At 42.1% G+C, this 22,260-nt stretch overlaps 1 protein-coding gene across 1 annotated transcript; it reads left to right on the top strand.

Annotated features, from left to right (window-relative positions):
* The first annotated feature begins 911 nt into the window (after window positions 1–911).
* podxl2 (podocalyxin-like 2) lies at window positions 912–16,220 on the top strand. The gene is made up of 13 exons (XM_037102468.1): window positions 912–1,284; window positions 9,022–9,350; window positions 9,443–9,773; window positions 10,367–10,476; window positions 12,305–12,512; window positions 12,588–12,764; window positions 12,963–13,210; window positions 13,312–13,386; window positions 14,030–14,186; window positions 14,903–14,964; window positions 15,060–15,239; window positions 15,324–15,494; window positions 15,615–16,220. Exons 1-13 carry the CDS (start codon window positions 1,233–1,235, stop codon window positions 15,672–15,674), a joined length of 2,160 nt encoding a protein of 719 aa, XP_036958363.1. The 5' UTR covers window positions 912–1,232; the 3' UTR covers window positions 15,675–16,220.
* Window positions 16,221–22,260: the final 6,040 nt, after the last annotated feature.

The following is a 22,260-nucleotide window of genomic DNA, read 5'->3' as shown; positions in this document are numbered from 1 at the left end:
GAGTTTTTCCATTTTGTGCTGCTTTTTACTTCCACTGCATCAGAGCCAAAATAACAATTTAAAGACAATTTGTATTATCACCACTCAGATCAAGGAAATTGTGAAAAAAAAAGAAAAAGTTTTTAAAGTCAGAACATACAGTAGCCTAAACATAACTGTAAATACATGTGTAATTTACATCTACCTTTGTCTAAGAATACTTAAGATTTGTAATGAAATGTTTTGCCTGAAACTAGATGAAGTATGTGTTTTTTACTGAGATAAAGTGAGCTGCTGTTTGCGAGAGTGTCATAGATTTATTTTTTTTGTAAAAAAAAAAAAATCAAGAAAAAAAAGTTTTTTCAAGTTTTTATTGCAATAAGGTAATTTTCTAAAATGTTAAGTTTTTTCCCCCAAAAGATTCGGATTTTTTTTCCCTAAAAATTCATTTTTTTTGGGGTGAAAATTGAGATTTTTTTTTTAAAAATCTGGAAATACTGTACTTTTGACTGTATTGTCTACATTTATCTAAGTTTAACTATATTCTTATGGATTTATGTATGTTTTTATGCAGTTTCTTGTGCGTAACTACGATTTACAAGGGGCCCCTGAACGCAGCTGCAATGCTTCATAGCATAGTCAGATTTTCTTCATAAAAATTCAGATTTTTTTCCCACCAAAATTCAGATTTTGTTCAAAGAATTTAAAAAAAAAAAATCCTTTTTTTTTTCCTCCAAGAATTCAGATTTTTTTCTAAAAATTCAGATTTTTTTTCTTCTAAAAATTCGGAAATATTGTACTTGAATTTCTTGAACTTTGACTGTATTGTCGACATTTATCTAACTTTAACTAATATTCTTGTGGGTTTTTTTGATGCAGTTTCTTGTTTCGTGTGATGATTTCCGAGGGGCACCTGAACGCAGCAGGACATCTAGCGGCCACCAGCGGGAACAGCACGCGGCTGACGGGCGGTGATTTCCAGCGTCGGTGGTGCAGCAGAGCAGATCCTGTCTGACCGCAGCTCAGTCCGCACACACCGCCTGTCTGTCTGTCTGTCTGTCTGTCTGTCTGCCTGACTGTCTGTCCGCAGGCAGTCGGTCAGTGAAGCCCGCACACAGACCGCTCAGCCCCGCCATGAGCACGGTGTCCTCCTGACGGCCTCCATTCACATCCAGAGCGCATCTGCAGCCGAATCTGTGCGATCTGTCCATTCAGAGGCGGAGGAGAGGAGGAGGAGGAGGAGGAGGGAGGAGATGCTGAGCACTGCAGCAGACATGCCGGGCCCGCTCCACATCACACTGATCGGTGAGTCTTTATTTTTATACATATCACATCTATTTATTTATAACACCATCCAGCCGCGGACGCAAACAGCTGCAGTGTGGTTTTTTTGTATGAACAGGACACATTTTACAACAACACGAACCTTCAAAATGTTTCTGCACCTCATGAATCTTCTGAGACTTTGAACAAACATCACACATGAAGATCAGATCAGTGTGAAGTCACAGAAGGAGGTTTACAGCTGCAGCGTTCATGTTTTAATGTTCTGGTTTGTATGAATCAGCGGAACCTGAGCGCGGTTCCGTATTAATGGACCGCTCAGGTTGAAATAAATAAATAAATAAATAAATACCAAAAAAAATCTGCAAAGTGGATCCACAGAGTCACAGGAAAGGCAGTGTGTGTGTGGGAGGCGCGCAGTGCACTTAAATCAGCAGACACACACACACACACACACACACACACACACACACACACACACACACACACACACACACACTGCAGTGTCTGACACACACACACACACACACACCAGACATGCATGCAGAGTGGTGATCCTCATCCTCACATAGAAATGATTGGAGTGATCAATCAGTTTTTTTGCACCGTCATGATACATTTATTGATCACGTGATGGATCAGAACATGGCTCACCTGCCAGCGAACACAGACTCCTGTGATTTTACACCATATTTAGGGTGTTTGTGTCATCGATTAGTTTGATTGTCTATCTCCAGACATATTGATCCACCGGCCTCAAAGACCCAAATACTAAATCTCTTCATTTAATTTGAATTTAACTTGATTGTTTTGCTCTAAAATCAGCTGTATTTACAAGATGAACACTCTGATCAATACTTTACGTTGGATTACATGCAGAATGCTCCACTTGTAGATATTTTGACTGTTAAATGTGTAAAAAAAAAAAAATCATGGAAATTAAATATCATTTTTTGTCAGATCAACAGTCCAAATCCCAAAAGATACTCAGTTCAAAATGATATTTAGAAAAAGTAAAACAGAAAAGCAGGTGAATATTTCATTAGAGAAGCTAGAAGCAGTGTATTTTCTTTATAAATTGTTTAAATTATTGATCATATACCAGATTTGGGGCTGCAGTCTTGCCAGAAAATTGCAAAAACAACACAAAGGGAAGTGTTTAGATTGACCATCAGTCAAAGTCAAATTTTATCCGTTTACCTTCGCGTGTGAGAGTCAATACATCACGTTTGAGACGCTGGGATCTGTGATTTCTCTTGATAAATATCTTAAATGATTAGGAAGGGACTAAAATTAGGGCTGCAGTTGGTTCTTTTCACGTTATTACTGATGAATCTACTGATTTATCTTCTCAGTCTCTCAAGAAAAACATTAAAAATAGCACAGAGATGTTTTTCAGATGCCTTGTTTTATCCGACCATCCGTTTTTCTGTCGATTGACTAATGGATTCATCGTCTCAGCACTAATGATGATTATAGATCAGCAGTGGGATAAAAAAAAAAAAAAAAAAAACCCCTCATGTGAAGCTCCGGTCGTCTCTGTGGTCGTTTCTTTCTCTCTCTGAAGCTCCTCCTGGTGAATTATGGAGGATCAGTTCTGTGGAGATGGTTCACTCCCACAGTTATGAGGTCTAAAACTCAGTCAGACTCTCGGTCTCGGATGTGTCTTTTGATAAAACATTTAGGAGAAGTTTTATAAATGGAGGCTTTGTGAGGAGAGAGAGCAGGGTGAGGAAGAGGATGGTGAGCTGTCAGAGGGGGCGAGGGAGGATTTGGGGGAGGAGGATCCCAGCCGAACATAAGCTGCTCTGAGGGGTGTTAAAGCACGGAGGGAGGCAACACCCCTCCTCAACACACGGTACTGCAATTAAACTGACTGCTGACAGCACATATTCATACACTGATTGCAATTTTGGGGTTTCAGCTTCATGCTCAAGGACACTTGGGCACACAGCCAGTGATTGGAACCAGCCACCCCTTCCAATCACTGAGCTACAGACGCCGGGGAAAAAAAAAACAACAGAACATGGACGTTCGACGGGTTTTATTGACTGCGTGGACGGACACTGAAGGAATTCTGCAGCGTTTGTGGAAATTTACAGCGACTCCGAGGACATTTTTAATAAACCACACACCCAGAACCACAAAACAGACGTATATACTCGTAACACAACAGAGAACAAATGCTGCAGCCATTTAGTTTTTTTTTGTTCTGTTGGGTTCCACCGTACTCCAAAATAGACAAGGGACTACATTTATCTCTTCCTTGCAGATCGTGCTGCTCACCCTGGTGTCATGCTAACATCAGAGCTTTAACAAGCTCGCTAACGCTACGTAATGTTCAGTTTTTTGTTTTTTTCAGAACATACTAAACTGCTTTATTACACTGGTCTCTTTTTTTTTTTTTTACATATTTACATCCATGTGTTTAGAAGGTTAGCTTGTAAACATGCTAGCCCATTGAAAGCTACAGTTAGCATCACCAGGCTATTAGCACGATGATGCTCGGCTAGTGAGGCTACGGGCTAACTGTGCAGGATGAGTCATCAAAATATTTTAATGATTCACATGAGACAAAAATAAAGATGCTGATACAGAAAAAAAAATGCCTTTTAGCCTAAAATGTACTTGTACTAATCTCGAAGTAGGCTACATTTTATAGGCTGAAATATCCGTTAGCATCAGTGTTGTTGTGGCTAAAAGAAAGACAAACTCACTCCCTCATCCTCTTTAAAACATTATAGCTGTTAAGATAAAAACAATTCTGGACATTTAACCATTCAAATAAAGTGACTACTTTGGCTGGTTAGCTTGTTAAACTGCTAGCAATTCCCCACTGAATGCTACTATTAACATAGGCTATTAGCATGCTATATTAGCCTTAAAATCACGCTTATCGCTCTTTTAACTTTTTTTAACCTGCAAGCTAACAAAGTCAAGCCACCCCAGTTCACATTTGAGTGATTTCTGTTCATGCATTTTGTGAGATGAATCAACAAAATAGTTTGATTTTTAACCAAAAATGTTTTATTTCAATTCAAGTGGTTTCTTTAATCTCAAAGTAGGCTGCATGTGAGGGAGTGACATTAGCTTAAAATAGCCGTTAGCCTCGGTGTTGTTGTGGCTAAAAGAAAGACAAACTTGCTCCCTCATCATCTTTAAGACTTTGTAGTTGTTAAGATATATACAATTCTCAATATTTAACCATCCAAATAAAGTGATTACTTTGGCTGGTTAGCTTGTTAACATGCTAGCACTTCCCCACTGAATGCTAGAATTAACATTTCTAGACAATTAGCATGCTATATTAGCCTTAAAATCATGCTTATCGCTTTTCTAGCTACTTCAACCTGCAAGCTAACAAAGTGAAGCCACCCCAAATCACATTTGACATGATTTGAGTGATTTCTGTTCATGCATTTTGTGCAATGAATCATCAAAATAGTTTGCTGTTTAACCAAAAATGTTATTTATTGAAGGCTGCATGTGAAGGAGTGACGTTAGCTTTAAATATCCGTTATCCTCGGTGGTGTTGTGGGTAAAAGAAAGACAAACTCGTTCCCTCATCCTCTTTTAGACATTGTAGTTGTTAAGAGAAACACAATTCTGGACATTTAACCATCCAAATAAAGTGATTTATTGACACCTAACCCTGAAATTCAATCTGTATTTTTTTTTTTTAACACAGACGTGAGTGAGTGTTCAGTCCAGAGGAGCCCAGTCGATAATGTTTTTCCTGTCTTGTCTCAAAGGAATCGTTGATGTAAATCATCGCAGACGAGTCCGGCTGTGTGCAGTTTTCTGGGTATTGACGAACAGTTTTCTCTCCTCCCTGTTGTTGCCTCCTTTCCACAATCAATTGAAGTCAAGGGCAGATTTTTTTTTTGTTGTTGTTGTCTGCACCTGTAATCTCAGGCTCGGCGTGGTTGGATGAACTCTGGAGGGTATCTCTCTCCCCTCGGGCGCCTGTTCATCGGCCGCCTGGTTGAGCTCAGCGTGGAGCTTATCTGTATTAAGCTGATAAGGTTAACTCAGCTGTTCGGTCCCTCCAGCTGGACGGACTCTGGAAGATTTTATTTTTTTTCTGAAGTAATTACGCTGTAAAGTTGCCTTTGTGGACCAAAAAAATGCTCGAGGCCGCTGTGTAGATGTGGGACTGAGGTGTGCCGTCTGAGGAGAGGTGGACTTTTATGTGCTTTTAATGTTTTTTTTGAACACAACATCAACAGTCAGCGATGGACAAAGAACTCAAAATATAAGACGAAGAAGCAAAACTGCAGTGTAGAAATACTCTGCTGCATGAAGGCTAAATGTCCTGTATGTGGGACATTTAATGATGTATTTTATAACGGTTAAATATCTCAAGCCTGTGGTCGCCACACATCTTGTCTCAGGCATGTAACCGAAAACCCTTTCACACAGATTTTGCCGATCAAGGACTCGTCAATAACTGTTTAGAAACTCTCTGTCTGTGTGTTTAGTTGCTCTGTTAGCTTCACTGAATCACATATACATCTCTGTGACAATAAATGCCACAGACAAATGCATTTTATATCCAATTATATTTCCGTCATCTGCTCATGTAGGCTTCAACCAGCTAGTTTAATCAATAATATAACGATCCGCCCGTCGATCAATCAGTCTCTGGCTTTTAGCAGCACAAAGCTGATTAGATTCATTAGTGAGTTAGCTGGCTGGCGTGGTTTGTTGATGGGTCGTTGGGCCTTTCCCCCGAAAAACTGGGTGGAATTTAACATTAAACAGTAAAAAAGAAAATGGAAAAGAAAGAAAAATATCTGTTTGTTTAGCTGATCGATGCTCCCCTGTGCTCACCAGCGCTTTAATCTGAAAACAGCTGCTGCCTGAAGCGTCGTTCAGCGAGAATCAACCAAAATGTCCAAAAATAAGTCGCTGAAAGACGCTAAAACGTCTCGTAGAGCTGCATTACAGTCGGCTGACGAATCACCAGGAGGGAGTCCTTTCATATTGCGGACACAATTCTGCCCGTCGTCGATACAGAAGTATTGATTTGTGCCGCGGTGTTTCACCACCGCTGCATTAGCTGCACTGTGCCGTTCTTCTGAAATATATCTCTCGGGCATTTGGCACCATAGTGCAGCATCAGGAAAGCTTCATGAAGTGAGAGTGAGGTGAAAGCTACATCAGCACAAACAAGGCACATTTTACACCCTCTTCTGCTTTTTAATGGACGCTACAAGTCCAAACATTGACTTCTCCATCCTTCAACCGATATCCAAAGTTTGATGGGATCAGTCGGTGAGTTAGGAGCCAGACGTTTACGTGTTTTCCAGCATGATTCTCACGTGAATAATACACGAGTTCTGATTCTCGACTCAGCTGAACTCTCGTCGTCATCCTGGTGTTTTTGGTCCTCGGACACACACTTTAATAACGAGTTGTACGAGGACAGTGCTGACTTCAGGAAGCAGCGAGAGAGAGAGAGAGAGAGAGAGGGATTAAAACAACCACAGCACTTCTCCTCCGGGTGATGGATCTCTTCTCCTGTCCTCCTCCTCCTCCTCCTCCTCCTCCTCCTCCTCCCTCCACAGAGAGCAGTGGAGCAGGCAGGACATTTTTACAGGCCACTGGTTTTTATACCAAGCACTCTCTGAATGTGAACTACAAGTCTGCCCTGATCGTCTCAGGAGATGTTAGTGTTTCACTTCATGTTGGTGTCGTACCGTCAAGGATACGACAGCTGATATACTGTGTTTGTTGTTATCGGCCACAAATCTGATGAAAATACACAAATTAACAGTGAATTGATCCACGTTACCTGGCAGGGAACACTAAGTACAGCTGGGGCTGATGGGTATTTCAATAGTTTTGCATGTTTTGGGGCGTAAAACAAAGCATTCATTTGGAGAAGGAGTTGTCAGATGTCTTTTTTTGGAGGCCAAAAACAGAAAGTTAATGGTCGGCTACAGAAAAAGGAAACATCTGTTTTAGTTATTTATGTATTTTATTTGCACACAGATAATATTAGATAAGATTAGATGATGAAAGGATTAAAAGAATAACAGGTTTATCAGGAGAAGTCCATCAGGCAAAAAACCCCCAAACTACATAAAATGATCTGTCATCTTTTGTTAAGATGGAAAATGGTGTTAAGATCTCAAGTTCCTTTAATTTACTGACCTCCTGCACAACATGTCCCTCAGTCCACTGGCTCAGATGTTGAAATACAATTAATAGGTGTAATTCGTAGTGTTATGTCGGGGGTAACTTTGGCCTGCACAGGAAATGTCAGCGGATCACTAAAGTCAGTTGGATTCTTTCTCGTCTGACCATGAATATTTGTTCAAAATGTTGTTGTGATCCATCAGATAGTTGCTGAGAAAATGCGGCCAAAGCGGCGAACAGGCAGAGTGACGTTACCGTCCATAAAGTCACATATCAGTGAGCCACATCAGTGCATTGTGTGTTAATTTAGTTCACGACTGTTTGAGTAACGCTGATTAAAAGCTACAGGTGTTCTAGGAATCTACTGAAGCTTTTTTTTGCACCTTTAGTATGAATAAATGATCTTGAAGCTCAAGACTACCAACATGAAGCCACCTCACCGCCGTCCCACAGTTTCTTTTGGCCTCAGGTTATAAAGATGTCACTGTAGCATCATAACAATGTAATAACATAACAACAGAATATATGAATCTCTTTGTGGCCTGAAGAGTCTCCAGAAACATCTCTGAGCCTTCAGTGCCGTCACTTTGTACGATGGATCTCCTCGATGATAACGTGCTTTATTTTTTCATTTGTTTACCTCAAAATAAGTCTGAGTCTTGTGTGTCGGTTGGACAAATTTAATAAACAAGTGTATTCTACAGCTGTTGACGTGCAGCAGCCATCTTGGATTTTGATGCTGGAGTCACAAACTTCAGCGGGACGTTCCGGTTCAAGCTGTCGACTTGGAAATTCCGACTTCCCGGTTCAAACAGAAGGCATCATAAAGCATTGTCATTTTTGGCTTTGCTGGCATAAATCAAAGAGCTGTCGAGCTGCTAGCACGGCTGTACCGTCTCTTAGCTGGTTGATTAATCCTCGTGAAACTTTTTAGGAGATTTTTGACTTAAAAGTTCAAACTGTCAGAGAGAAAGAAGCTCCTCGGCTCGGCCGTCAGCTCGGCTGCTTCACACTCTGCTTCCTGAAACCGTTCAGTCAGCAGGAAGGAGCTGGTGGAGATGTGTCATCTTTAAGACTGTGGGGGCTTTGTAGCGACGGAGAGCTTAACGTTCCCGCAGACGTGTTTGAGACATGTCGACATGTTGATATCATAATCTGCTCAGTCAGCCCGTGAGGTCAGACGGCCATCTGTGGCCCCAGACAGAGAGCACTATGGGATACACGAGGGGGAGACCGGAGGGAGGGCTCCACCTCTCAGCCAGTCGACGGGGGGATTAGTGATGGACGTATAGATGGATGAGAGCATGAATGAGCTAATGAATGAACAACAACGAGAGCCAATTATACGATCCGTGAACTCTTGAATGAGTTTATGAACCAATAAACAAATGAAGGAATGAATTGACTGACGAAGAGAAAGTGCTTGTTGCTCATTTGTTCTCATTCCTTCTTTACGTTTCTTATCTTAGATGTGTTTGCATCTATTTTCTGCACAGTCCGATTTTCCTCAGAGAGCTCATTAAAACTTAATCAGAGACTAAAGAATTGGCACGCTGCTGCATCATCATCATCATCATCATCACCTTCAAAGTGTTTTGTCTCTCCTTCCCGTAGCGCTCCTGTCGAGCTGCGACGCCTTCAGACTGGGTTCGTCCCAGCGCGTCATTCCCCTCAGCCCTCCCGTGGCCCGTGTGTTCCAGGATGAAGGCCCGGCCCAGCCACACTTCATCCAGGAGTTAGTCAGGACCAAACGCCACTCAGTCCAAGAGTTGGTGCGAGCCCAGCCTAACTTGGTTCATGACATGGGCCGGCCAGAGATACATGAAACAACCCGCTCCCAGGCGAAGATGGACTCCGCTAACGCCTCCCAGTTACACCCAGCGCCCCCGGCCAGGACCTGGCCCGCTGTGGACGAAAGCGTAGATGTGGAAGACGAGATGGAGGTGAGGAGGAGTCAAAGGTGATGCCATCATGATTTATTTTGTAACGTGTTTATCAGACGGACCGTCTAACCAAATATCTTCTCTACTTTCAGCGTATGGTCCATCTGGTGGTTCCCCAGGATTCAGAGAGCTACAGGGACCCAGAGAAGGAGCTCGTCGGTGGGCCCGGAGCCGGCGACGCCTCCCTGGAGGCCTCGGGCTTCTATGGGACGGACATGGAGGACAGAGACAGAGGAGAGGAGGGAGGAGAGGACCGAGAGAGAAGAGGGGGGGAGGACGAGTGGGAGAGAGAAATGGGAGAGGACCAAGAGAGGAGAGGGGGAGACGCCAGAGGAGAGGAAGAGGAGCGGGGAGGAGAAGATGTTCATGGTCTGGACGTCTCAGAGGCCAACCACACAACCCCGGATCTGGACGCTCTGATTGGTGAGTAGAAATTTTGATGATCTCAGCGCTCCGTACGTCACTCCGGGATTTGGTCACATATGCAAACTTTTGGGAAAAACCTGCCGTTCTCCAGCAGGAGGTTGCATGTTCAATGATATTTCTGTTGAGCTGTCTGCTGTCTGCCTGCAGTGATACAGTATTTGCCTGGGGGCCAAATCCAGAGAATCCACATTAAATCCAGCGTTCCTACAGACTGTGCTCGCTCCACCGTGCTCTTCTCATTATTTGCCGGTCAAACACGACATCTGCTGGATTTGGCCGGCTCAGTCTGGAGATGTTGGGTTTAAATGTTAATTTCACTCCAGGCAAACATTGACTCAGAGCAGGCAGACATCTGTGAGACTGCCAGAATTCCTGTGAAGATGAAATCCTCTGCTGGATAAAGAAAAAAATAATATTGTGTGCGGCTTCATGGAGGCAGTGACAGAGCCAAAACCTTTAAAAACCTTTTTTATTTTAACACAAACATACATTATCTCCTGCGAGTCTCCTGTCACATCCTCATGACAGCAGCAGAGGGAACAATGGCTGACAGCAGGTCTGTTTCTGACATGTCTCTTTGTGTCACGCAGGCTACAGCCCGTCCTTCCACCCCTCCAGCTCACAGCAGCCCAGCATCTCCTCCCCAGATGAGCTGCACGATTCTGGGCCACAGGAGCATCGTGCAGCCCCGATCCTGGAGGTGAGGACGGATTAAAAAGCTGCCTTGATATCGATGCGGATATGTTACTGTGAATGCCACTGTGTTTGATTTGTTAGGGCTGGATATTTGCTTCACACACAGCTTGCAGATTTCACCTGAGACGCCTGACAAAAGCCTCAGTCACTGCTCTACATTTTGACAGATAGAAGCCACCGTTAAAAATCACAAAATGAAAAAATCTCAGCGCTGACAGCCCGTACCGCTGTTTTGATTTCATCTGTTGCAAAGTGAAGTCGATTTTTAACCCGATCCCACCAGAGACTTGCTTGAAACAAAATGCTTATGGGATGATAATGAAGCAGGCTGCTTTCAGCCATTTCTGTTACTTTCCACAATCCAACAAACACACCTGGTTCAGACAACAGTGGACCAGGTGCATGAAGGTGACAAAGACGGCAGGATTTGAAGGTTTTCTCGTGTCATTATTGTGGTAAAAACTGCTTTTCATGCAGTCAGTCACGTGTGTGTGATCGGTCGCCATCCTGCGGATAAAGTTCAAGTGGCTGAAGATTTCTCTCTTGTGTCACAATGAAAAATGGAGAACAGAAATGCTTTTTGAATGAAAATGAACAATCACAAATCTTCATCATTTTGAAACCAAAATCAAAACGTTTGCTCGGCGGCCTTCAGAGCCAATTAAACCTTCAGCTGTTGTGACTCTCAGTTTCGTGATTTGATTTCGATTCTTGGGCGTCTGTTCCGAGTCAGAAGCGATTCAGAAATGTATTCTGCTTCACGCTCATCTCACAGTCATGAAATAGAAGAAATGTTTGCAGCTGCTGGTTTTTTTTGGAGATGAATTACGAGACGACTGATTGTTGAGTGCTGCAGCGAACCTGAGAACAAGTAATTCATTGCCACTGCCGTCACTGTAATTTACATCTCTTAAGGCAGATTTATTTGATGCTCCAAAGATTGAATGAGAGTCGTGTTTTGCGGGATGATTGGGTGTCGATTTCCAGGAGACGGCCTGAGGAACCCTGAGGTCGAGACCCAGTGTGGAGGCACGTCTCTGTGAACCCTCCTACTCGTCTTCCCTCTGTGGTTCCTACAATCGAAGAGGGAGACGATTAGTAACCCTCACTCGCATGTCGGTGATGCTCTGAGGAAACTGAAGTGCTCGTTGGAACCAACGCAAAGGAGAGAAATGGCTTTAGATCAACACCAGTGATTGAATTAGTGGGGTCTTGTTCCCGAACCTTCATTTTAAAAGCTTAATAACAGAAGACCTTTTTTAAAAGTCTGCCAAGTTCAGCTCTACGACACACACCAGGAATCCTGCACACAAACATGCACTGTTCAAAGTGTTTTTCAGGTCAAATAAAATATTTATATATATATATAAATATGTAAATATACTTTGTCTCTTTATTCAGCATACAAACAAGTCGACTGCCTTTGATGCGAGACCGTCTCACAGAGTGTTTTTCGTGGTTTTGTTTGGACCCCCTGCTGTGTTTAAGTTTGCAGCATGGAAAAAAAAAAAAAAAAGAGAACTCCTCGTGTTGCAGTCGAGCTTTAATTGGATGGCAGTAGATGAGATGTAATCCAGGGCTTCACCTGCTAACCCTCCGCTGGAAAGTTTAATTAGTCTTTAACTGCTTCATGTGATTAGTTGTGTCTTGTTGGGCAAATGAGTCAGCAGAGAAACTTCTGCGAACAGCCCCGACAAACTCCACCAATCAGAAGGTCGGGATCACAAAGCTCTGAGGAGGGCACGGGGATATATGACGGTCGGATTAATGTATATTTTATTTTTTAATCAACTCAGAGCCTCTCTCATCTGATTTATGGTCTTAATGTACAGGTGGGGCCCTTAGAGCGAGAGCTGTGGGAGGCAGAGGGGGAGGAAGATGGTCACTCCAGCGGGTATGGAGGCCTCCACCGCTCCATCGCTACAACCAGTACTACACCCACTGCTGCTCCTCCTGCTGCTGGAGGAGACGCCGTGGGAACTGCCACCCCCGAGACGGACACAGGAACAGACTTCGGGCTGCTGGGAACGTATACAAAAGGTACAAGCCAGCGGCTGAAACGTTGAGAGATGTTGGACGGACTGCTTTAGTTTAACACCTGGTGTGTCGCTGCAGATGAGACAGAGGACGAAGAGACTGAGAGGGAGGAGGAAGAGGAAGAGACCGGTCTGGCACACAAAGGCGTGTTTTCCCAGAATCCCACTGTTCCAGAGGTCGGCATGGCTCCCAGCAGAGAGCCTCTGCAGCCCAGCGTGGAGGAAGAGGAGGAACAGGGACAACATGAGTTCAAAGGTGAGAAGACTCGTTAAATGTGACTGTCATGAGAGTTTGTGTCTGTATTTAAAGAGTTCAGAAGCTGGTGTCTTTTTATAGCCTTTTAAATATTAAAAAACACAAGTATAACGGATGGATTAAACTGATTTGGTGGCAGAATATTAAAGAATTAATAATAAATTCATTATAAGCTGATTTTTTTTGTTTTTGTTTCAGGAGTTCGACTGAACGACAGAAGCGAAGAGGCGGAGGAGGAGGAGAGATGGGGAAAGATGGAGAAAGAGGAAACGAGAATCGGACCCATCAGCCCGCTCACAACAGAACCCTCCACCACCGTCGGCTTCACCGACTCCTCCTGGGACTGGACCACGCCCCTGCCGGCCCACAGGTCAAAGGTCAGGGGAGGTGGAGTCACTGAGGTCTTCGTACCCGGCCGTGATTTTGATGATCTGGAGGAGCACCAGGTACATTTACATCAACGCATTCGCACAGGATGAGTCTAAATCTAAGGATTTAAATATTCACATTACTGCTCAGGAACAGGAGCTAACGGAGAATCTTTCAGGTGGTGTGTGTCGACTGGAGCGAGCTGACCGGACGAGGCTACGTCATCCTCAACATGACGCAAAACTTGAATTGTGTAAGTATAAGAATCCTCAAACTTCTGCCTTTAGATGTGGTTTGACGAGGCCTTGTGTCTGGGTAGGAGCGCTGCCTGGACTCCGGTTGAATTAATCAGAGGTGCTCTTGTGATGGGGATACACAAAGCTCCAAGGCTCTCTCATTTTTAACAATTTAAATGCCTTTATTGTCACAGCGTGGCCATGACAGACCTTAAACTGAACTCTGACACATTTCGGTTTTGAATGCAGATGATATTTTGTATTTGACGACAGCAGGAGCAGCCAGACGTTTCTCCCACGCTGTCTGATCCAGAATAAAAAGACTGTTGAGTTTTACAGACAGACATTAAAGCTGGAGGCCGTCTGTTTTTGTGTATACAGTGGTGGTGACGGAGGACAGACCTTGATCGCAGCGTCTGCCGCCATTGTAGCATCGCCAGCCCTCCCCGCTACCACAACGGCCTTGTAGTCTGTTTCTTAACAACAGCAAGACATCATTACGGCTGTTTATCTGCAGATTCATTTCTATATTCATGAGCAAAAAGTCCGCTCAGGCTCCGGCGTCAGACGTGTCTGTAGAGGAAAAACTCTGTTACAGCTTAATCAAGTTTTGACTTGCAGAAAAATGTGTGTGTGTGTGTGCGTGCGTGTGTGAGACAGGAGGAGTTTCGTGCGGACCAGGGGATACTGCTGCTGAAGATCATGGAGCGAGTGTTTGCTCGAAGAATGAACAGCCCCGAGGGATCATGGGTACTTTACCTCAGCAAGCCGACACACCAGCAACACCAACTGCTGATGAACGTGGCGTCTGAGCATGGTACACACACACACACACACACACACACACACACACACACACACACACACACACACACACACACACACACACACACACACATATGAATAGTTTAAGAAGATAATTCTTTATTGATCGCTGAGAGGACGTTCACCAGCTTCTCTTTTTAGTCTCAGTCTTTTTAGCTAAATCGATGGTTGCCGACTCAGAACAAGAATTCTGCTTCTGACGTTCAAAATCGATCAGATGGTCTCAAAAGTTGATATAAATTTCGATGGTTGCTCAGCTGGTCTGTGGTGGCAGCACAGTAAGAAAACAATGTTGAGTCAGACTTCAGTGAGACAATCAACCTCTGAAATAATGAAAGTCAACGGGGGACAAAAAGGATTTAAAAAGCGAGGGGCTAAACCTTCCCTCTAGATTCACAACCATTATTCTCATCTTAACCTTGACTGCAGGCTGCACCCTGAAACACGTGACAGTTGTTATTGAAGCAGCAGTTTCCTCAGACTATTACTTTAGATCAGTTGACTAAAATAGATCATTTGACGTCACGTGCAGCAGCCACCAGAGTGTGATATAAATAAAACCTTACGCAATCTGATGTATCGCATTCAAGTAGCAATTGTCAAACAAAACATGATCTTTCAACCAGGTTTGCTTCAGTACTTGCAGACTGAAGAGAGAGTTTCTTCTTTTTGAATTAACGTTGTTCCACATGTGTCGTTGTGTCTCAGGAGTGATCGGTACCAAGGATCTGCTGGGCATGCTGGGAGAGATCAGGAAGAGTTTGACTGATGTAAAATGTCCAACAACTTCTTTAATGATCTAATTATTATGTATATTATTTGATTTTATTCTCCTGATTGTGATTGTGTGTATTTGCCTCATCAGGCCGGCATCGAGAACTACAGCGCAGCCAGTAGCTGCCAGTCTCGACCCAGTCAGACACGCAGCGACTACGGCAAGCTGTTTGTGGTTCTGGTGATCATCGGCTCCGTCTGCATGGTCATCATCACATCTGGATTCATTTACATCTGCTGGCAGAGACGCCTGCCTGCCACCAAGACTACGGTAGGTAAAACACACACACGCTCACATATCGGTGCATAAATCAGGCGCACGTGTGACACAGCAGCACCTTTTTCTACCTCGTAGTTTCGTGCTGAGGAGCTTCACTTTGTGGAGAACGGTTGCCACGACAACCCCATGCTGGATGTGGCCAATGACAGCAATCCTGAGATGCAGGAGAAGAAGCCGAGCACCAATGGGCTCGCGGGGGGAGGAGGAGGAGGAGACGGAGGCGGGGAGGACAGCAATCGCTGGCAGGTGATTGGATAGTCCGAGCGGCCGTGGTGGTGGTTTGGAAAAGCTCAGTGTGCTCAGAGGTAAACTAAGTAACTTTACTCTGCAAGCATGAAGCCTCTCATCCTTTCTCTCTTTCATCAGGTGTTTGTCAATCAAGCAGCGACTGAGGAGGAAGAAGAGGAGCAGGACACACATCTCTGATGGACCAAGAGGAGAAAGAGACAGGTTATGAAGGAAGGGCGTCACTGATAGACAGATGATGAAGTGGAGAGAGAAGAAGAAGAAGAAGAAGAAGAAGAAGAAGAAGAAGAAATGACAGTAGAGGAAACGAGGATGAAGAAAAAAAGAAAACATTTTGAGGAGAGAGGAGAGGCGAAGAAAGGAGGAAGAGGAAAAGAAAAAGGCTGAGTAATAGATGTGTTGTCCAGTCGGAGTTAAGCTAGGATGAAGTCTAGGAGGAGAAGCAGGAGGAGTCACTGACGTCATCACGGACATCAGACACTGGGGTAAATGCCAAGGTTCAAAATGCTTCAAATTTAAATTAATGGAAAGACAGTAAAGTCGCCAAACTCTTAAGATGTCCACCTTCTACACAGTCAGAAAGTGGACTTCATAGAGTTGCAACTCTATGTGATGCTCATGATACTCACCATTACATAAAAACTCCTCTGTTTAGTGTGCCTTATGCTTTTAGCTTTCAGCGCAATTAAAACATGAAACCAGCAAAAAAAAAAAAAAAAAAAAAAATCATATCAAAAAGCCGAATAATGTTTGAATGTAAAGGAGCTTTCAAAGCTTGAAGCATTGACGGCTGCAACATTTGGAACGGCTGCCATTTTACTTCACATCAAACACGCAGAATGAGATTTCTTCCACTTCTGGGGTCACAAACACAACACACAACAAAAGGCTAATGATGCATTCAGGTGCTCCTCGGACAGTCCCGCTTCACGAGTTCTGAGGTCAGTCTTCTGACTTTGGTGTGTTCATGTTCTGTCAGTATGTGGGAGCAACATGGATGATGTTTAACATTTTTATCTCGATTGCGACAAGGAAGAACAAAAAAAGCGAACCGTATAAGCCATGAAATATATTTCACATCTGACATTCAAAATTTGTGAATTTTCCCTGTCAGAAGCTGTGTTTTTCCGATGATTCTGACACCACATGAATGCACCATTAGTTTGTTGAGGATATAAATTGCCGAGGATTATGGGAGTTGCTTTATTCATTGTGGAACAACCTCCACTGTTGGTACAATTCGAGCAACTAGAAGGAGTGAAGGGCTACGACCCCATCGACAGGCGAACAAATCAAATGCATCAATAGCCTGAAATTAAATTTCTCTCTGAACATTGTTGGAAACATTTTGGATAATGTAAATACACAACTCCACAAATATTTAACATATTATGTCTTGTTGTTTTTACACATTTAAATGTTAGATATTTTGTCTCTAAACAAAATGATTTAACAAAATTGCTGCATGAAACTACAATAATAGCAAACAAGGTAAAAACTAGTTAAAGTAACCAAGTTTATTTTGACAGTACATTTATCTAAATATTGTGGTTAAGTACAATTTTGCGGTGCTCAACTTCTGCTGTTTAGCTTCAGCTTCTCGACATCCAGCAATCACACCACAGTTTCTAAGAATTCCTCGGCAGACTGATGGCATACAACTAACATTTAAAACGAAGACATACAAGAGCACATGAATACATTTTTTTTTTAAAAAGCACAGACAAATACCAAAGCGATGACAAAACCATCACTCCATATTGTGACGGCATGTTTGATTGTCCAGTAACCACGTTTTTTCAGAAAAATGAAACGAGAGATATGATGTTCCGTAGTTCCTCACGTGCCGCTCGATGGGAGAAGTCTGCAGTCTCGTCTCGTCCTCGTCAGCTTCAGAGATGGTCAGTAGTTTCACCCCGATGTCTGACGCCAGAGACAGCAGCGACTCCTCTTAGCTCCTCCTCTGTATCACCGAACAGGAAGTTTAGCCTGTAGCAACTTTGAAAGTAAGGTTTTGGCACTTTATCGATTCCTCTTGGAAATAGTGACTATCATCATTGAAATGCTGCATCATGTTAAATGTATTTACATACAGTGACTGAAATATCTCTATTTTGGAATGGTTGTTAACTGCTGAGGATGTTTACTGTACAACCAGTCATGTGATTGCTAAACTTAACGTCCTGTTAGCCTAATATGCTTTTTTTAAATTTTTTTTTTTTTTTTCCAATCGTGTTGGAATGGCTGCTGTATGCTCCCGGCTAAATCTTGAGGCGATGACACATGGGCAACATTTAGAGGCCAAAAGCATGAACAAATAGCTAGTTAGAGTGTTGAAGTCAAGTCACAAACACCCAAGTCCACGTCGAGCCCCAAGTCTTCAACGTTCTAGTGTTACATTTTTAAAGTCTGAGTCATGAAGGACGTGTTCGAGTTGCTTTGATCAAATGTAAGTCGCTATGATTACGAGTCACTGCGGACAGATCGACATGTCGATGTCTGAGCCAGAACAATCATGTCCGTATCACGACTGTCAGGTCTGAATCAATCAAGTCGTGTTCGAGTCACTTAAAGTGAAACTCTCGCCAAAATGCAGCCTAGGTTTTTTTTTGTGAATGTACCCAAGTCAAATGTTCATTTAAAAGCATTGTTATGATGAAAGCAGCTCTTTTAAGATTTACTGTATTTTCGTTTTCGGGTTTCAATGTGAATGCTCCGGGCACTTTTAGGATATCGTAAAAGTGCCCGCAGCACTCCCATTGAAAATGAGTTTGACCTGACAACGAAAATACAGTAAATCTTAAAAGTGCCTCTTTCGTTATAATTCGTTTGACGCGGGTACATTCACAAAAAGACCCTAGTTTGCATTTTGGCAAGAGTTTCACTTTAAGCCGTGTCTTAAGCTCATGCCCCTGTCAATATTGTCATGTCCTAGTCTGTACGGTCACGTCTAAAACAATACGATCTTGCCCAAGTTGCTACATTCATGTCTGAATCAGTACATTACTGTCCGAGTCACTGTGTTCATGTCCGAGTCACTACAGTCATGTACAAGTCAGCGTGATCGTGTTTGACCTGCTACAGTCATATCCAAACTCATGATACAGTCACTAAGGTCACGTCTTTGTTGATGCGACCTTTACCGATTCACTTTCAAGTCACTTCTGTTATGCTATAGTCACGTCCAAGTTACTACGGTCGTGTCCAAGTCAACACGATCTCGTCTGAGACAATACATTAAAGTCCAAGTTACTGCGGTCGTATTTGACTAATGAAGTCATGTCCAAGCCATAATGATCATGTCTGTACGTGACTATCCAAGTCAATACTTCAGTGTCCGAGTCTCTGTGGTCCACAGAGAGTCTGTACATTACTGTCTGAGTAACATTTGAGTCACTACGCTGGTTTCGTGTCACTGTGTTCATGTCCGAGTCACTTCGATGATGTTTGAACCGCTACGATCGAGACTGACTAACCCGACAGTTGAGTCCAAATTAAGTTGTTATGCGTGTGACTTGTACTGGGCTTGAAAAGGTCAGGGTGGCATGATTAAAATACTGGCTGGTTACCAAACCATCATAGCTCATGCAGTAATATCAGACACATCAGAAGAACCGAAATATTTAAGATATTTTTGTCTGATTCTCAGTAAGACAGGCTAGTTGACCCAAGTCACCGTTCACTGGAATGGAGACAGACGACTGCTGGCAGCGACATTCATGTTGTTTTATTGTGTTTCTTTACTTTTATTGTTCATTTTGATGATTATTTTGTTGCTGCAGTTGTCGGTCTCCACTCCTGTTACAGGTACTATTGCCCATCTGCATTCCATCAAGATGTTGCCTGTGTTTCAGCTCTTTTACTCTGACTTTTCTCGATGTAACAATACTGTATATGGCTTCACTATAAACTACGCTGATCGATATGCACCTCGCCGGCTAGAGCAGGACGCAGGACGTGCAGGGACCGACAGCTGTCCGTCCTGAATACTTTTAAAACGACTGCCTGCAATGTAGATGACCTCATACGAAACGGAAAGACGACAGAATAGACGAGCATGTAGCTTTCAGCGCTGCAGCAAGCACCAATATAACAAAAACATACAGCTTCTGTTGCTTTTATTTGCTGAGTGACTGAATGAATGAGAGAGAGAGAGAGAGAGAGTGATGGAGACAGAAATCAAGTGCACAGATTCCGGTCATCGAACTTTGTTTTCTTTTTAGAATCTATGTTTATGTTGATGTAAGAAGGGACGATCCACATTAATTAACACGGGCACTCGGGTCTGATATGTCAATGTACAAGATTTAGCCAAACAGGCTAATTTTCAGCATATATATTTGGTAGTTAAGAGTATTTTAACACAACATTAAGTGGCAAATAAGTAAACAAGCACAGACAAAAGCACAGATGATAGAAAATCAGTAACATAAACAGCTTTTGACAGCATGTTCGATTGTCCAGCAAGCATTGTTTTACAAAACTTAAGAAAGAATTGAGAGATGTGATGTTCCTTAGTTCTTCTGAGAGTCCAAAGATTCATTTTTATGGTGTTTTACAAATCTCCTCTCCTGATCAGTAACTCTGGTAGATGATTTTGTTTGATGAAATTATTGAGCAAAGGTCCCTCCTTGAAGTTCATCAGGCAGAACTGAAGGTAAATGTGTAAAATTGATGCCCAATCCAGGATATTTCCTGTTTCAACATTGAGTCTTTTTGTGGGACTGTTTGATTCAGTAAATTGTTTAAACCATCACACACCTGATATTGTCATTTAGTGTGATGAGTGTTTTTTGGCTAATTTTAAACCAGCGTCTGGGGAAATGAAATGGAAAGAAAGGGCTTAAAGAGGCTGAGAATGGTTAATAACAATGATCATATAAATATTACCTTTTATTCAATGTTTATTTTAAAGTCTGCTTCTGAAGTTAAGAGAGTTCATGTGTGAGAGAATCATTGGTGTATAACTGAAAGCACTCTGTGGTTAAATAATATGTCTAAATTTGCCAAACTGAATTTCATTCTGTTCTCAGTTTTTATTTTAACTTGTGCTGAAAATGTGATTTTATGCCTAAATATTAAAACTCATGCACTACTGATAGTCTTCTCCCTGCTACAGTATAACATCTAGGTCTGTTAATATAAGTTATAGTAGAAGGAAAAACTTCAGGTAGGTCACTAATATACAAACAAAACAAAACAAAAGGGACCCAAAGTTGAACCCTGAGGAACGCCAAAATGATTATCAACCATTTCCTGAGGTTTTACAGTCTACCAGAACTTTTCTTCTTTCTGTAAGGTATGATATTAATAGTTGATTTATGTTAAGTGAAAATTTCAACTTTGGAAAACTGGTAAGACTTTCTTTAAATCAAAATAACCCCGATCTCACCTCCCTTGTCTAATTTAGCCTTAATATTTTGTAGAAGAAAACAATACCAAACACTGAACGCTGGTTTAATTATTGCTGTTTCCAAGCACTTAGAAAGACTTCATCAGTTGTTAATCACCTTTCTGAAAGTCAAAATGGGATCATCAGTATTTAGAGGAGTGACGGAATAATTCAACGTAGGGAAATTCTAAAACTTTATGTAGAATCAGTAAAATAAGAATTAAATGCTGTTGCTACTTTACTTGGGTCATATTTCCTTCTATATTTAGTTTTGTAGTTTTATTTCTGGTGTTAGATTTCCTTGTTAATTTCTTTAATTTCTGACAGATCTCTTTGCCATTTCTCTTGGCTTCACCAACAGCAGAACAGTATTTTAATCACATGCTGTCTCACACTTCTGGTCGTCTGTGTAATAAGTTAAATGTGCGAAATAAAGTTTGGAGAAAATGTGTCTGGTTCTTTTTGGTAATTTTGCGCTTCTGCATCCCTGAGTTTGATAACTGGGTCAAGAAAATAAATAAACAGATGAATGATTTCCTCTATTTGTATGATTTTTTTATCTTTAATTTTGCATAAAGGTTTGTCATAGTCCATTCATCTTTACTCGTTTCAGTTTAGTTGGTTAAAGAAAATACATTCAAAAAAGACATTCTGGAGAAATAGAGCATAGTTTATAGTTGTATAAGTCACAGTTGAAGTTTTCTTCAACTTTTTGCAGGGAAGGTGATTAAACATCTTAAATGACGATGCTAAAAGTAAGAAAACAACATTTACAATCTTGCCAAGTGATTAAAATGCTGTGTGGACCCACATTTGTCTTCTGTACAGCCCACTCGCTAACTTTTATGATGTGGGAGCTGTGACTGTCAGAAAGAACAGTAAAGATTTCACACTGACAATTTATTATATTGATTATGCATTATAAGATTCGAATGACGGCTCTATTAATCTCCAGTGGGGAAACTCATTGGCCATTGAATCAACTCATAAATACAACAAACACTAGACATTACATTCACAGTGTACAACAGATAAAATAACACCATAATTATTAGATTAGTTGTTTGCTCTGCTGTAGATGCAATTTGTATATTATATCATATTATATCGTATTATATTACATTGATTACCTAGTTGTTCTAAATATCCATGCTCTTCTTTTTATTGCTATGAATCACAAAATCACAAGTTAGTCCATCATTCTGACACTTTCTGGCTTTCCTAATCTGTCTGAGGTTCTCAATCACAGACCACGTGTTCCTACTGCAGATATAAACAGGTCACAAACATATTCTTTCATTTTCCACAAGAAAATACATGGAATATAGCAGCATCCTGGTCATGTCTGTTGTGCAAATAATGACACTGCCATGT

This window comes from Acanthopagrus latus, chromosome 6 (assembly GCF_904848185.1).
Source record: "Acanthopagrus latus isolate v.2019 chromosome 6, fAcaLat1.1, whole genome shotgun sequence".
Taxonomy (NCBI): Eukaryota; Metazoa; Chordata; class Actinopteri; order Spariformes; family Sparidae; genus Acanthopagrus; species Acanthopagrus latus.
This window is presented reverse-complemented; position numbering and strand designations above follow the sequence as displayed.